At 46.8% G+C, this 17,875-nt stretch overlaps 1 protein-coding gene across 2 annotated transcripts in view; it reads right to left on the bottom strand.

Annotated features, from left to right (window-relative positions):
• ADCY6 (adenylate cyclase 6) overlaps window positions 1-14,194 on the bottom strand; it is a 126,484-nt gene extending 112,290 nt beyond the window's left edge. Inside the window, exon 1 of one of the 2 annotated variants that reach the window (XM_069970111.1) lies at window positions 14,102-14,194. Coding sequence is in view for 1 of the 2 variants with exons in the window: in XM_069970110.1 (XP_069826211.1) it covers window positions 13,766-13,794 (29 nt within the window). In the remaining variant the exon portion in view is untranslated. Of the gene's footprint in view, window positions 1-13,765; window positions 13,844-14,101 lie in introns of those variants that run through there. The other variant, XM_069970110.1, reaches the window with a different exon arrangement.
• Between the last annotated feature and the right edge of the window lie 3,681 nt (window positions 14,195-17,875).

The raw sequence follows: 17,875 nt of genomic DNA, 5'->3' as shown, positions 1-17,875 counted from the left end.
CAGGTCATGTAAAAAATATATTTTTATGTAGGGTGAAGGTACATTCACTTTAAACCTAATTTTAAAGAGCTTTGGTGTCCTGAAATCTTTCAATTTTTATTGTGGCCTCCAACACTTGGCCCCAACACTCCAAACTTTTCAGCAGTTTCCTTATCACAGACAGGATTAAAGTAAAAGGTAAAACCAGTATACAGATAGGGCAGGATCACCCCGTTAATAAGAGGGGACGGTCACAGCACCTACCACTTCCTGCACAGGTCACAAAGCATGCCTACAACATTTTTCCAGAGAAAACTCCTCCAGCCTATTATCACCTATGCAGCTGCTATTAAGTCTCTCTCTAAATCAGGGATGGGGAACCTACGGCCCTGCAGCTGTTAAAAAACTACAATTCCCATCATGCCTGGGCAGTCAAAGCTTTAGCATTATGGGAATTATAGTTGTGCAACAGCTGGAGGGCCGGAGGTTCCCCATGCCTGCTGTAAACGCTGTTAACAGAGCAGACGCTCAAACAATATGGCTGCCAGCATCATTATGTACAAAGAATGAAAACAGGAACGGATTATAAAAAAAGGCAGCCTGCGATATGACACTATCAGAGGTCATGTTTACAGCAATTCTATTAATACCAGGGCTCAGATACTCATTATACTGACCCTGCATGTGGAACTCCCTTTAATGCTGATATATTCTCTGTACTGCACCCAATACCTTTGATGCGACAGAACATATAGCTTCAATGATCGGCATCATAAGAACTGCAGTGCTAAGACCACAGCACAACCATATACAAAATCTCTAACTTTATTGCATGTCCTTAAGATCCCCAAATATGAACCTCAAGTTCCGTTCTTTAATTTTAGCAGTCCACATCTTCAGGCATTACATTGACAGCCTGGCCTATAAACATGTTCAAGAAAATCCTCAGTGACATTTGGCTTCCAATTAAAACCTGACCGGATGTGATTTGTGGGCACCACATCCACTATTAATTCACTCTGTCACCCAGCTGAGGCTTGCACAAATTCCCTCTCTTGTTAATATTTGTAGATACCCTTGACCCATCTTCGTGTGTCATCTGCCGCACAACAACATGGAAATTAAGAAACGGGAAAGCGGGCGACATTATTCTTCCCCGCAGAACGTTACAGCTGGAAGGAAAGAAAATATGACGCTTCCAGAGATTCAAGGATATAATCAGCGAGAAGCAGATGACAAAGAGCCATAAAAGAGAAAGAAATTAAATATTTCCAGGACGGATAGCAGGGAATAATTCATCACTGGGCAGGCTATGTTACACACACAAGTAATACATCAGTATGCACACAGGAAATTGTCAATAAACTATATTTCAGGATCCAAAAGGGGAAGGATGTGGATGTCAAGGGAAACCCGGCATAAGATATATGTGAGAAAAGCTAGAGCCTACAATAGTCCCCAGTGCAGGAGAAAGAAGAAAATAATGACATTTCCCTGTAGATACTATTTAGCAAAAGTGGCAAACGATGAAAATGTCAGATTGCGCTTGTCATTACGGATTATATTATGAAGACACGTCTGATTGTTTGCTGAATTTTCCATAAATGTCCTATGCCTCGGAGGGACAGGAAAAGAAAGCAATGTAAGGCCACAGTCACATGTTCTGTTTTGAAGACCATAATGGAGGAATTTAGCATTTTTGCCTCAAACCATTAGGTTTTGTTTGGTTGTCACATACACCAATGGTACGTCCGCATGTAGCCAGTTGCTATGGGATATGTAAAATGAAACCTCTTGCATTTCCTTATTATGTAGATCAGGGGTGTCAAACAGTGGGCCAAAATTAAAAACACGGACAAAGCCACACAAGCAGCATAGTGCTCCATAAAGTAACTATCCCCCCGACAATAGTGCCCCATATAGTAGCCATCTCCCCACAATAGTGTCCCATATAGTAGCCAGCCCTCCCAATAGTGTTCCATATAGTAGCCAGCCCCCCACAATAGTGTCCCATATAGTAGCCATCCCCCCACAATAGTGCCCCATATAGTAGCCATCCCCCCACAATAGTGCCCCATATAGTAGCCATCCCCCCACAATAGTGCCCCATATAGTAGCCAGCCCTCCCAATAGTGTCCCATATAGTAGCCATCCCCCCCACAATAGTGTCCCATATAGTAGCCATCCCCCCACAATAGTGCCCCATATAGATGCCAGCCCTCCCATTAGTGCTCCATATAGTAGCCAGCCCCCCACAATAGTGTCCCATATAGTAGCCATCCCCCACAATAGTGCCCCATATAGTAGCCAGCCCTCCCAATAGTGTTCCATATAGTAGCCAGACCCCCACAATAGTGTCCCATATAGTAGCTATCCCCCCACAATAGTGTCCCATATAGTAGCCATCCCCCCACAATAGTGCCCCATACAGTAGCCATCCCCCCACAATAGTGCCCCATACAGTAGCCATCCCCCCACAATAGTGCCCCATACAGTAGCCATCCCCCCACAATAGTGCCCCATACAGTAGCCACCCCCCCCACAATAGTGCCCCATACAGTAGCCACCCCCCCCACAATAGTGCCCCATACAGTAGCCACCCCCCCCCCCACAATAGTGCCCCATACAGTAGCCATCCCCCCACAATAGTGCCCCATATAGTAGCCATCCCCCCACAATAGTGCCCCATATAGTAGCCATTCCCCCATAATAGTGCCTCATATAGTAAACAGCCCTCCCAATAGTGTTGCGTATAGTAGCCATCCCTCCCAAGTGTCCCATATAATAGCCAGCCCTCCCAATAGTGCCCCATATAGTTATCCAACCCCCACAATAGTGCCCCATATAGTTACCCAGCCCCCACAATAGTGCACCACATAGTTAGCCAGCCCCCATGAGTTGTGCCCCATGTAGTAGCCACCCTTCCCAATAATGCCCCATATAGTAGCCAGTCGCCCAGAATAGTGCCCCATGTAGTAGCCAGCCTCCCACAATAGTGTCCTATATAGTAGCCATCCCCCCAGAATAGTGTTCCATATAGTAGTCAGCCTGTGCTCTGTACCCTGCTGATACCTCTGCTGGGGACAGGGGCAGTTAGTTCTCTTGCTGCCTATAGAGAAGAGCCTGCCTGTGGAGAAGGCCCCTCGCATGGTGCTGCCTGCGCTCATGTGCTTGTAGGGGAGGAGGGTGAGGGGCCACCTTTGCCTGCGGCCTAGAAGTCACCCCTGGACGGCACCCGAACCCACCCTGCCCCTGGATACAGCCCCCATACATACCCCATCCTGCTGGTCCCGTCCTGAGGTCGGTCCCACAGTGGACATATGGCCGCCCGCGCGGCAGGATGGTGTAAGTATGGGGGCCCTATCCAGGGGTGGGGTGGGTTTAGGGGGCCGTCAAGGGGTGACAGGTTTGACATTACTGAAGTAAATCATTTATACTAACATATAACTAGAGAGGTATGTCTCTTGAAGTTTGCTTCTGGAAGATTTGCTTGAATCTTCCATCAGATTTGTTTTATACTCAACAACTAATTCATACAGGAGCAGGGACTCCTGTCAAAGTTTGTCCCCTTTCTCTCATTACCGAAAAGACAGCTTCTGCCTAGGATCCCGACCACTGCTCTCAGAGTGATGGTCAGACAGTAACAAGACTGGGGTGGTCAGAAGCTTTACTAAGTCTCCAGCTGACATCCCACACATCTCCAGGGCTTGGATTTTCCCTGGAGGCATGTGTAACGTCAGATGGAAACACAGCAGTGCCCATGCGTCCCATCCTCGCCCCCTCCCTTGTGCTCCCCCCCCTCTCCGATAAACCAGGATGAGGACGCATCTGAAAAGGGGGCGATGGGAAAACAGGCGATAGTTCCTCTAACATTTTCTGGACCAGATGCAAGACAGCCATAGTATTTTAACACAGCAAGTATTATTGTTTTTTCCTGTCCCATATGAGACAGGGTCTAATCCTGTATCTGTATACAGTAAGCACGTTAAGGTGACATAGTAAGGGATCACTTACTTTTTTCCTGCAACTACACAAGCTACAAACCCAGATGGATCACATGCAATGCATTTCTCTCAACCACACCCAACTGCACCAGTTTATTCTATACCCATATGTTATTTCTATTAAAGGAAACCTGTCACCCCCCGTGCTGGGGTGAAGGCGCCCAACCCCCCCCCCCCCCCCCTAGAGTCCCTCACACTTACCCCATCTCGCCACGTCTCGGGAGGGAGATATCCCCACCTGAAGCCTGGCCCGCGAGCTGCTGAGATGAGTCCGACGTCCATAGAGAATGAATGGAGCCATCATTCTCTATGGGCGTCGGACTTACCTCAGCAGCACGCGCGCCGGGCTCCAGGAACAGGACTTGGCGAGATGGGGTAAGTATAAGGGACTCTAGCGGGGGGTCGGGCGGCCTTCACCCCGGCATGGGGGGGTGACAGGTTCCCTTTAACTACTAATACAGTTCAATAAATAGCCATGCTGTTTTTCCATGATTCACATAAGCAAGTAATGGAAGTAATCGCTGGAAAAGAAGACCGGAGATGTGTGTACTGCAGAGGGCAAAAATTATCACAGCGGGACTGGCTGATCACAAGACACCAAACACCAGACCATGTCTGGACACATGCCTGGACATCTTGTCTCCAAGAACATAACAGAACAAAGTGTATTGTGGAGATTAGTATCCAACAAGCTCCAGTCAAAGAGTCACGCGAACGTGGAGGGCATGAGCCTGAGCGCATACGTCCTACACCATTGTCTATATTGCAGTGTTTACAATTTCAAGCGGAGGACACTACATTTATACCTGCCAGCAAGCGAATGACTAAGTGACCAGGATACCTAAAATCATGGCCCCAAACTTCCCATCACCAAGTGGAAAGATTGAAAGTTTTGACATGTGAAACAATGAACAAGGACATTCTCGAGCACTTGTAAGCTCAATGGCATGGCACTTTTTTATTATTTGGCCCAAGGAAAAAAGGGGGAATGGCACTGAGCTGATTGTCTTAAAGTGTCAATGTCGTTTACATTTTTTTTGCAGAAATCAATAGTACAGGCGATTTTAAGAAACTTTGTAAATGGGTTTATTAACCAAAAATGGGTTTGTAAATGGGTTTATTAACCATGCATTTTTATCATGAAAAAGCAGCTTGAAGCTCTCCCCCGTCTTCATTGTTCTCTATGGAAAGGGGAGGGTGGAGGGAGATGAGGCACCAAAACAGGGCAAGAGTTAATTTACAGCTACATCACCAGGCTATCTCCTCTCAGGTCAGCACTGACCTCTCTGACCTCTGAATAGGGGTTCACACAGCTCCCGCTGAGTAAACCTCTGCTCTCTGCTGACGACTAATCTCCCTCCTTCCTCCTCCTCCTCCCCTCTCCATAGAACAGACAGGGCCCGACTGATATAAACCAGTCGAGATTTCCTGATAATGATCAGTGGATGAGAGAGAATTGGAGGGGGGGGGGGGACCTGGGGAAAGTCTTTTTGAATGCAGATAATGGCATATTTGACTAATAAACCCAATTACAAAGTTTCTTAAAATCGCCTGGACTATTGATTAAAAAAAAAAAAAAAAAGAAAAGACAGTGACACTTTAAGGAGAAATTGGGTATATGAACTGTCTTAGCCCTGGAACTGGGCTAGATAAGCATGTTTTATGGTGTTCTTTGAACATGACACTAGACAAATACTGGCGCAAATGTTTTCTATGTTATGAAAGCTTTGCTCAAACAGAACTAATCCAAACCCTGACACCTACTCATGGCATACATTTCAGTTAATCTTCACAAATTTATAGATTTACCACTGAATATTCCAATCTTACATATCAAGTGCTATAATCATACAGGTTCCAGTACAAGAACTGGTGCATCTGCATGTTACTAGGCCTGGAAAGCAAAGGACAGAACACACCTTTAGTTATAGTAGAGAAGCTGCAAGGTAGGCCCAGAAAGCTTGAAAAAAAGAGGCAGGCTAAGCTACAACGTTTAACGGCCCTATTACACCAAACGATTATCGTCTGTACTTGGCCAATTGCCAGTCAATAATCCTTTGGTGTAATAGGACCAAGATCAGCCAATATACACAATGTCGGTGATCGTGGTCTTTCAAACGCAACTGACATGTCATTGACAGTCTGCTTACATCACTACACTACATACAATAGTGTCAGCAGCAGACCACCGGTGAATTCAATGGGCAGCCAGGACAATCTAAGGATAATCTGAGCAGCCCCTCCCGCTGCTCCCCACGGCCCCTCCCGCTGCTCCCCACGGCCCCTCCCGCTGCTCCTGGCTAGCTGGCGGGTTGCGAGTGCGGACCTGACAGGTTGGTGCTCACTTCCCCCTTAATGTTTTGCCAGACTGAGCTAGTCAACGACTAATCTGTGATATCTGGATTCTGCCAAAGTGTCCAGTGTGACAGAAGAACAGAACAAACAGTGCGGGTATGACCCTAGCTCTAAACTCTTTATTAGATCATTTCTTATGCTTTATTGTTTGATATCTCCTGCAGAACTTTGTTTATCATGTTTTTAAACCTATGTTCCTGCCTAGTTTTTGCACGCAGTTATCTGGCATTCTCATGTCACTTCCCCAATATCTAAAGACCCATAGAGGGTGTATTACGGAGACACTCTTCAAACCTAAAAGAACTTTATTTGGAAGAACTGCAGACTTTCTACCGAATTCATGTCTAACGCTGCTTGTCCCCCAAAGTATTGTCCCCCAAAAGTTATACAAATCCCCAATATACACTTATTACGGGAAATGCTTTTAAAGTGCTTTTTTCCCTGCACTTACTACTGCATCAAGGCTTCACTTCCTGGATAACATGGTGATGTCACTTCCTTAATAAAATGGTGATGTCACAACCCGACTCCCAGAGCTGTGCGGCTTTGGCTGCTGGAGAGGATGATGGCAGGGGGACACTGAGCATCCCTCTACCATCATCCTCTCCAGCAGCCACAGCCCGCACAGCTCTGGGAATCAGGTCGTGACATCACCATGTTATCCAGGAAGTGACATCACCATGTTATCCAGGAAGTGAAGCCTTGATGCAGTAGTAAGTGCAGGGAAAAAAAGCCCTTTATAAGCATTTCTCGTAATAAGTATATATTGGTGATTTGTATAACTTTTGGGGGACAATACAATAATTAAATAAAAATTTTCACCGGACTTCTCCTTTAAGTCATAAAGCAGATCTAAATGTACTATGTACTTCTCCTTTAAGTCATAAAGCATGCTCTAAATGTACTATGTAAGCAGAGTAATAGCCAGAGCCATAGGCAAAAAGCTGTTTATACTGGATCTATGTAACAGATCCTAGCTCACTGCTGCTCAGTTACATGCTACTTCTGTGCCCAAGCTTATGGTGTACACATTTTAAATAAAAGAAAAAGTGTGAATTTACACATCTAGACCTCCTGCTCAATCCCTTTAAGAAATACAGCCATGCATGTAACTTAAACTGATCTCAATGCTCTACTAAAGATCTTAATGTCACCCACATGTAGTGATTGGTGCTGCCAGTCTTTCCACTCCAGTGCCCAAGAGGAAGCAACAGTGTTACCACTCCCCAGTGCTAGAACAAGCACAAATATTCATCCATTATGTTCCTGTATCAGAGTCGGGAGGTGGGTACAGCAAACCATTACAAGGACTGGAAGGTATTTCATACACATGCCTCTTCAAGGGAATCTGTCAACTGTATATCATACTATATCAGAGGTGCAGGTATGGGCAGATAGCTGATAATAAGATAAAACAAATTATATTATCCTATAAAATCATTTTCCTTCCAAGCACAATTGTCAAAGAGACTGTGCTGAGCTGCAGCATACATGCCTCCTCTCTTCCCCACTCCACTTGGCTTCCAGCATTGAGCTTTGTGCCAGTTTGTATCATTCATGGCAGGGTCGTATAGTCATGGATTGGTCTAGGAACATAATAGTGAGTTTTCTTAGGTCTTAAAGCGACTCTGTACCCCCAATCTGACCCCTTATACCTTCGGATAGCTGCTTTTAATCCAAGATTTGTCCTGGGGTCCGTTCGGCAGGTGATGCAGTTATTGTCCTAAAAAACAACTTTTAAACTTGCAGCCCTGTGTCAAATTGGCGTGGCCTCGAGTGTATGCACCGCCTCTCCTTCCCTCCTCCCTCTCATCATTAGGAATGCACCTGGCAGGATTTCTCCTATTCATCACTTTTGTGAACACTGCTCACATGTTGGATCGTTAAGGCACCTGTGCAGGGTTCACACAAGTGATGAATAGGAAAAATACTGCCTAGAGCATTCCTAATGGTGAGGAGGGTGGGGAGAAGGGACGGAGGGGTGGTACAGGTCTAAGGCACACACTCTAGGCCACACCAATTTGACACAGGGCTGCAAGTTTAAAAGTTGTTTTTTTAGGACAATAACTGCATCACCTGCCAAATGGACCCCAGGAAAGATCTTGGATTAAAAGCAGCTATCTGAAGGTACAAGTGGTTTGGGGGGAGGGTCAGATTGTGGGTACAGTCTCACTTTAATGCTACAGAGCATCTCAGTACCTCCATCAAAGGCAAATATTACCGCAGAACAATTTTAACACCTAGATGAATCTATATCATGACAGATGACTGCGATTGTGACGTGCAAAGGAGATCTGACATGCTACTGGATGGGTGTCCACAATAAAGTTGACACACAGTGTAGAACAATTACATATGAACAAAAGTAGATTAAAAAGTAAAATACATAAAGAATATATTAAAAAAGGTTCAACTAAATAATACATTTAATAAATAAAGAAAACAAATCACACATCACAAACAAGCACATTTTTCCGGTAAGAAAGCAAGCCATCCAGTCTAAATGCCATAATCAGCCAAAGTTATTGGATTAGGGTTTCTTGCCGCACGTAGATTACAATCCTGGCTTTCTGCAGTTCCCTGCATTCATTACACTACAATAATAAGACCGATTCCAGCAGTTAAATAAAATGAACATGATATCTGCCATTTTTAACTTTGCTAATTTCATAAAATACAAAGTGTAATAACATTTAATTTGTAACCCTGGAAGCAGCAAAAACAACAAATGCCATGAAGTACACAATGTATCTTCTGCTATAGGCTACTTAGGCAGTCAGGAAAAGGCCTCCACAGCAAGGAGACAAGCAGCAATTCTGTGATTATGTGAAGCATCTGCCAATCACCCTCTATAATATAGCCACTCACCGATGTCAGCTCAAATTAGACCGCCACCTCCAAAGTGCACTATTGGGTTTAGGAATACAGATGCCTCAGCAGCTGGTCATTTAAAGTCTAACTCCGGGCAACGGCCGAGAATTACTGAGCAGTCATGAGCCACTCGGGAATCCATATAGGAAACACTATGACTGTCAGCCACATCACACAATGAGAATAGAATAAGTGAGCCATCAAATGTCTACTACTGGTAACCTCTGATATGCTGTGTATATCAGTATGAGTACAGACAGCCAGGAACTTGGCTGTAGAGAGGGAGTCATCCAAGACACAAGTCAATAGAGGTGGAAAACCTCAGAGGCTGCCGGAAGGAGAACTCAATGCTAAGTGCGGATGATCTGTCCTAGTCTGAGGGGAAGGGGGAGGCAGGCCCCAGACTAGCAAAGCACACTGTATGTTATGGCCTGCTGTTTTGTCTATTACAATTCTGGAAATCGGTGGGGTCTGTCCTTTTCCATACTTGTCAGGCTAATCACAGCACCTACTCCTTACTGCTAAGCCATGACAACACTAGTTAAAGGGATTATCCAGTGCTACAAAAACATGACCATTTTATTCCAGAGATAGCACCACTCTTGTTTCCAGGTCAGGTGGAAAGGGAATGTACCATCAGGCCCAGGCTGAAGCACTGGAGGGGGGCCGACCCACCCCCAGTGGGAGGAAACCCCCGCCCCTCTATGAGACAGCTCCATTAGAATCAGTCATAGAGGGGCGGGGGTTTCCTCCCATTGGGAGTGGGTTGGCCCCCCTCCAGTGCTTTAGCCTGGGCCTGATGGTACATTCCCTTTAAAGGGGTTATCCAGCGCTACAAAAACATGGCCACTTTTCCCCCTACTGTTGTCTCCAGTTCAGGTGCGGTTTGCAATTAAAAAGTCACTGTCGTATTTTTTTTTTTTTGCAGAAATCAATAGCCCAGGCGATTTTAAGAAACTTTGTAATTGGGTTTATTAGCCAAATCTGCCATTATCTGCATGTAAAAAGCCTTTTCCCAGGTCCCCCCTCCTTCCTCTTTTTCATCCACTCTGAAAAATCTGAAAATTGTGACTTGTTGCAGGAGACGTACCCTGTCTGCTCTAGGGAGAGGGGAGGGGGGAGGAGGAAGGAGGGAGTTAGCCGGCAGCAGAAAGCAGATAACAGAGGATTACAGGCACAGAGCTGGGTGACAGCTGTAATCTGAGCTCAGAGAGGTCACTGGTGACTGTCACAGGAGATATCCCGTGAGGGATTTGTAGATTAACTCTTTGTTGTCCTGTTTTGGTCTTTTCTTTAGCTCTCTCCATAGGAGAACAATGAAGACAGGGGGGAGAGCTTCAAACTGCTTTTTCATGATAAAAATGCATTTTTGGATAATAAACACAATTACAAAGTTTCTTAAAATCGCCTGGACTATTGAGTTCTGCCAAAAAAAAAATTCACGACAGTGACACTTTAAGCTCTATTTACTTCAATGGAATTGAGTTTCAAAACCCCACCCAAACTGGAGACAACAGTAGGGGGAAAGTGGCCATGTTTTTGTAGTGCTGGATAACCCCTTTAAGCTTCATTCACTTCAATAGAACAGAGTTACAAAACCCCACCCAATCTGGAGACAAGAGTGTTGCTGTCTCTGGAAGAAAGCGGCCATGTTTTTGTAGCGCTGAATAACACCTTTAAATAGACAAAACCCTAGATTTACTCTCCTCATTGCCCAGTCACTGTCAGTCATCTCTATGCTGCACTTCTTTGTGTTAAGGTCAGCACAAGGACCTTCCTGCTCAGCCAATCAATCACTGGGGTAGGACACCACAACTATCACTGACTGGCTGAGCAGGAAGTCCTTGCACCAACACAGGCAAAACGGAGTGCAGCACAGCAGGAACAACAGGACCGTGGCAACAGGTCGTACTGATTACAGTATATTAGAAAACCCCATTAAAGTGCACTAGACTGAACAGGCTAGCACTATAGTACACTACTACAGCTGGCAAGGGGAGGCATAAGGGGTCACTAATGCACTGGCTTTGCAAGCTGCTATGGGAGCAAAACTAGAAGGGGTTACCCTAATCTGTTTCAGAGCTCACAGCATCATCATGAATGATGATGCTGGGAGTTCCAAAATCTAATCCGTAGCACACTGTCCGTGCACAGACCATAATTGAGGAACATGTGACTGTCCCCCTTAGTGTGGGGCCTCTGGAGGACAGATACAGATTGCAGGTAGACAGCCCAGGCTTGCTCTTCCCCTCTCCTGCACAGAACACTAGGTAAGCCCCACTCCCACTTTCTGTGTTTCATCCTGATCTAGCAGTTACTATAGAGACAGACTGAGTCTAACAGGCAGAAGTGAAACAACTAGTGACCAAAACTTTACAGCTGTTTATTAGGAGTAAGGAGTCATTTTTGGTAAAATATCACACTGGCTACCATATGGCGGGAAGTTGTTTAAACAAGTGACCATTTAAGCATGCAGGTAAATAAAGAGAATACATAAAAAAAAATTCTTAGTCACCTCCAGCAGTGACTATTTACAGTGGAAGTAAACTGCATAACTCTACTCTTACACAGTGCATACCTGATGGATACATAATAATAATAAAGTAATACATGATGAGAGCAGCCAATGGGCCGAGTGCTGATGTGACTCCTGAAGTATTTACAACTCGCATGTATCCAACAACAGCCTGTACTCGCCCTGGGGAACATCTCGCCCAATACTGGCCTTAGAAGTTCTACCATGTAAACATGTCACAGTATACTACAAGGTATAATACACAGCTGATGTCTGCTCTCATCCAATGGTCCAAAAACTTCCACAAAACTTTCCTGCAAATGAGCGGCCAGAAACGGACTAACCTGTGGTCGGGTATAAAACTCGGAGATAAAGCTCACAAGTAAAATATGCAAAAGTCCCCATTGCTGACAGGGTGACGTACTGCAATAAATGTGAACCCATGGCAGATATCCAAGAGCCAATTCAGGAAGTAGACATCCTGTAGATATTATCAGCGGACCATGCATAAGAAGGTCAGGAGGTAATAGGCTCATTATGGTGACTGCGCTTTCGTGCCAGCCGGGCATCAGCTGGTGCAACCTACTGCCTCATAGGAACTTACTTATCCAAGACCCCTACTCACCACTAAAACAGCCGTACGTAACTATAACAAAAGTGCTGCAAGTGCCCCCTTGTTCTACCAAATCTCTTTGTGATGACCACCCAACATCCCAATGAAAAGTGGTCTTCTAGGGGGTTGATGGATGATGATGATGATGACGACCACTATGTATAATATATGGTGGAACATATAGGAATCAGGTCTGGACAAGGGGTGGTCTTCTCATAGAGGTGGTCTTTTTAAAGAGTATTAATTGTAGTTGGTTTCTACGTAACTATTCTCCAAGGCTCATCTAAATGTTCTATATTCTTGAATTAAAACATATGCACTAAATTGATGTCGTAGGGCAGAATCCTTACATTATTAAAAAAAATGCATTGCAAGGTATACTGGACACAAAAGCACAGACTACATACTATACAACAACAAAAAAACACATCAAAGTGAAAACCAGTAACATGTATACACAAACACAGTGATCCCCCTCAGGCTGCATTCACATTTTCCTCAGAGGGTCCATTCACAGCCTTGGTTGCAGAACAAACAAACAAAAAAAAAACAATGGGACCCCATTAAAGTAAATAGGGTCTTTCGGGCTGCATTGGTGTCCATTGTGCAGCAAAGCGGCCGGATCCACTAGCTGTATGGAATCTAGATGTGAACCCAGCCCTAAGACGGTGTTCTCCACCCTGTGACAACAACTACAACTCTCAACAAGCCCTGACGGCATCCAGTAACTGTAGTCTCCCAACAGCTGGAAAGCAACAGGTCTAAGACGCCAATAAGCTAAAAGGTGAAGGAAGACTTACTTTACGCCATAGATCCAAGCACTAACATTACGTGAGCTATGAGGAGCTGTTTGATAGGACAGTCACACTCTACAGCTTCTTTAGTTGTCCTGAGGGACCGATGTGGTGACCAGTCACGTCCTTGTCTCTGACAGATCTGGGAGCTTAAGGAGTTAAAAGTTTCTCCTATGACATCCTACAGCAATGATAGGAGGATAGCATGCTAGATCCCAATGCAACAGAGACAGGAAAGGCCCATCCACCATAGCTGCATTGCCAGCACACGAGTGACAGATCTCATGTCAGTCACCATGGAGGCCTCTGCATCTGCAGATCCCAGCACACATGCAGAGTGGATCCCAGCACACATGCAGAGTGGATCCCAGCACACATGCAGAGTGGATCCCAGCACACATGCAGAGTGGATCCCAGCCAGGACGTGTGCTCAGCGCTGTGCCTGGGGATGTGGAGGCCAGGATGGGTGCACAGGGCACAGCAGCCCTCCAGCAGGGAGAAGCGCCTGCCTGCAGCACATTCCCGCACAGCCTGGCCCTTCTGCAATGCTGAGTCCTCACCACCCCCCGCTCCCACCCAACAACAAACCTCCGCAATCCGCTCCCCCACACCTACCTCACACCCCCGCACCTACCTCACACCCCCGCAATCCGCCCCCACCATCCCCGGCAGCACGGCGGCGGCAGCAGCCCAGGGCAGCCCCCCCTCATCCCGCGGCTGTCCCAGAGGAAGGTCCGCGGCCAGGCTGCTCCAGACACACGGAGGAGAGAGAGGAGGGAGGGGAGGAGGAGAGCACGGAGAGGGACGGCAGGAGGAGGAGGAGAGACACACTGATACTGGGGGGCAGTAGTGGGCACAGGGGGAGGATGCCAGGCTGCGGCGGCACTGCTGACACACGCTGCTGCTGCACTGGATCAGGTACACAGGTGGCTGCAGCAGTGAGTGCGCGCCGCGGAGCGAGCACACTGACCTGGGGCTTCTTCCCTGTGAGGACTGAATGGTGCTGCTGCTCGGGGGGCAGTTGCTCTCCTGCCGGACTGTGCAGGATGGCTCCAGGCGGGGGGTTCTCTACAGACCGTACTCCGGTGTATCTCCGCTGCCTGTCACCTCCGGTGCTCGGCTCTGTTCATGTCCAAGGAAAACGCCCTCTGCCCAGGTGTTACACTACAAGCAACTTGGTATCCCCGGTATCCCCAGCCGACGTGCGCGTCCCCGCTCTCCTCTCTAGGTTGAGGGCCGCGCATGCGCAATGGGAGCCCCGCGCGTGAACGCGCAATCCCGGGTTCGGTATCTTTCTGCGTCTGACCGTTCCCTCCTGTAGCATACACTCACTCCTGTAAGACCGGGGCTTCCCAGCCTGCGGCAACACTACAACTCCCAGCATGCCCTGATAGCTGTCCGGATATAATAAGAATAGTAGTGTTACTGCAGCTGGAGTGTTATCAGAGCATGGTAGGAGTTGTAGTACTGCAGCTGGAGTGCTATCAGAGCATGGTAGGAGTTGTAGTACTGCAGCTGGAGTGTTATCAGGGCATGATGGGAGTTGTAGTACTGCAGCTGGAGTGCTATCAGGGCATGATGGGAGTTGTAGTATTTCTGCAGCTGGCTTGTTATCAGGGCATGATGGGAGCCGTAGTATTTCTGCAGCTGGAGTGCTATCAGGGCATGGTAGGAGTTGTAGTACTGCAGCTGGAGTGCTATCAGGGCATGATGGGAGTTGTAGTACTGCAGCTGGAGTGCTATCAGGGCATGTAGGAGTTGTAGTACTGCAGCTGGAGTGCTATCAGGGCATGGTAGGAGTTGTAGTACTGCAGCTGGAGTTTTATCAGGGCATGGTAGGAGTTGTAGTACTGCAGCTGGAGTGCTATCAGGGCATGATGGGAGTTGTAGTACTGCAGCTGGAGTGCTATCAGGGCATGTAGGAGTTGTAGTACTGCAGCTGGAGTGCTATCAGGGCATGGTAGGAGTTGTAGTACTGCAGCTGGAGTGCTATCAGGGTATGTAGGAGTTGTAGTACTGCAGCTGGAGTGCTATCAGGGCATGGTAGGAGTTGTAGTACTGCAGCTGGAGTGCTATCAGGGCATGATGGGAGTTGTAGTACTGCAGCTGGAGTGCTATCAGGGCATGATGGGAGTTGTACTACAGCTGGAGTGCTATCAGGGCATGATGGGAGTTGTAGTACTGCAGCTGGAGTGCTATCAGGGCATGGTAGGAGTTGTAGTACTGCAGCTGGAGTGCTATCAGGGCATGATGGGAGTTGTAGTATTTCTGCAGCTGCAGTGTTATCAGGGCATGATGGGAGTTGTAGTATTTCTGCAGCTGGCTTGTTATCAGGGCATGATGGGAGCCGTAGTATTTCTGCAGCTGGAGTGCTATCAGGGCATGGTAGGAGTTGTAGTACTGCAGCTGGAGTGCTATCAGGGCATGGTAGGAGTTGTAGTATTTCTGCAGCTGCAGTGTTATCAGGGCATGGTAGGAGTTGTAGTACTGCAGCTGGAGTGCTATCAGGGCATGGTAGGAGTTGTAGTACTGCAGCTGGAGTGCTATCAGGGCATGGTAGGAGTTGTAGTACTGCAGCTGGAGTGCTATCAGGGCATGGTAGGAGTTGTACTGCAGCTGGAGTGCTATCAGGGCATGGTAGGAGTTGTAGTACTGCAGCTGGAGTGCTATCAGGCATGATGGGAGTTGTAGTATTTCTGCAGCTGCAGTGTTATCAGGGCATGATGGGAGTTGTAGTATTTCTGCAGCTGGCTTGTTATCAGGGCATGATGGGAGTTGTAGTGCTGTAACAGCTGAAGAGTTGCAGGGTTACAATGGGAGGTGTACTGTTGCGACAGCTAGAGCATTGTCAAAGCATGATAGGAATTGTAGTGCTAAAACAGCCAAAGATTGGTCACTACATGATGGGAGTTGTAGTATTCCAACAGCCAGAGAGTTGTCAGTTGTAGTGTTGCAAAAGCTGGAGAGTTGTCAGAGCATGATGGGTGATGTAGTATTGGAACAGCTAGAGAGCCACAGGATGGGGAACACTGGCCAGACCAGGCACATGCCAGGGGTAGCGTCAAAGAGTTCTTATATAGCACATGTATCACCAGTGAATGCAGTGCCATCTGTTATAGACACAGGATAGCAGGTCAGCAATTATTACCATTAAATATGCAACATTAATGGATTGTCATTTAACAGGAGCAAACTGGTTAAAAAAAATTTAAACATGCCTTACTTTACTTGATTTCACTGCTTGGAGCATGAAACATGACTTGGAATGACTCCATATAAAGATAAGGACAATCCATCCAATATACAATCAATAACACCCAAACTATAATAACAAAAAAGAGAAGAATCCCCCCTGTACTGCGTTTCTGTACTTCCTGGTTGAGATGTTCCTAGAATGCAGTACTGGTTCCAGAATGCAATGCTTTCCCTCAGCGGTTCATCACAGTCCTCCACCCTGCCCATTCCCCGCCCAGATCTGTTGCAGAACATATAGGGCCACATTTATCATCCGGCGGACGGATGATTTTTGGCGGAAAGTGCCGATTTGCGTATTATTTTATACGCAAATGGCCGATTTGCGAATAAAATAATCGCAAATCGGCACTTTGCGCCGAGTACGCCAGGGGGCGGAAAGTAGGCGGGAAGTGGGCGGAACGGAGGGCGCGGACTCAGAGTCCGCGCGATTTATCATCCGTTCCGCCCAAATGTACGCCGAAAACCTACTCCAGTCCTCAGCTGGCGTAGGTTTTCGGCGGTGCGCACCAGCGCGCACAGGATTTATGTACAGGCAGTCCGCCTCTACATAAATCCCCGTACCGCCGGAGCTGCGGGGGCATTTTTAAGTCCGGCGTAAAAAACGCCGGACTTAATAAATGCCTCCCATAGGGTGCGTTTACACAGACAGATTTATCTGACAGATTTTGGAAACCAATGCCAGGAATGGATTTGAAAAGAGGATAGATCCCAGTCTTTGCATAATGACCTGATCCCCGTTTATAGTCTGTTCCTGGTTTGGGCTTCAAAGATCTGTCAGATAAATCTGTCTGCGTAAAAGCACCATTAGGCTGTGTTCACACATTGCAGTTTTATTGTGTTACTGAATTATTTGCAGTACTTTATCATTTCATTGTGTTCCCACCCACACAGCACACTGTTACTACCTGTCACACCACACAGCACGCTGTATTCACTACCTGTAACACCACACAGCACACTGTATTCACTACCTGTAACACCACACAGCATGCTGTATTCTCTACCTGTAACACCACACAGCACGCTGTATTCTCTACCTGTAACACCACACAGCACGCTGTATTCTCTACCTGTAACACCACACACAGCACCCTGTATTCTCTACCTGTAACACCACACACAGCACACTGTATTCTCTACCTGTAACACCACACAGCACGCTGTATTCTCTACCTGTAACACCACACACAGCACACTGTATTCTCTACCTGTAACACCACACAGCACGCTGTATTCTCTACCTGTAACACCACACAGCACGCTGTATTCTCTACCTGTAACACCACACACAGCACCCTGTATTCTCTACCTGTAACACCACACACAGCACACTGTATTCTCTACCTGTAACACCACACAGCACGCTGTATTCTCTACCTGTAACACCACACACAGCACACTGTATTCTCTACCTGTAACACCACACAGCACGCTGTATTCTCTACCTGTAACACCACACACAGCACCCTGTATTCTCTACCTGTAACAC

This window comes from Dendropsophus ebraccatus, chromosome 5 (genome assembly GCF_027789765.1).
Source record: "Dendropsophus ebraccatus isolate aDenEbr1 chromosome 5, aDenEbr1.pat, whole genome shotgun sequence".
Lineage (NCBI taxonomy): Eukaryota > Metazoa > Chordata > Amphibia > Anura > Hylidae > Dendropsophus > Dendropsophus ebraccatus.
This window is presented reverse-complemented; position numbering and strand designations above follow the sequence as displayed.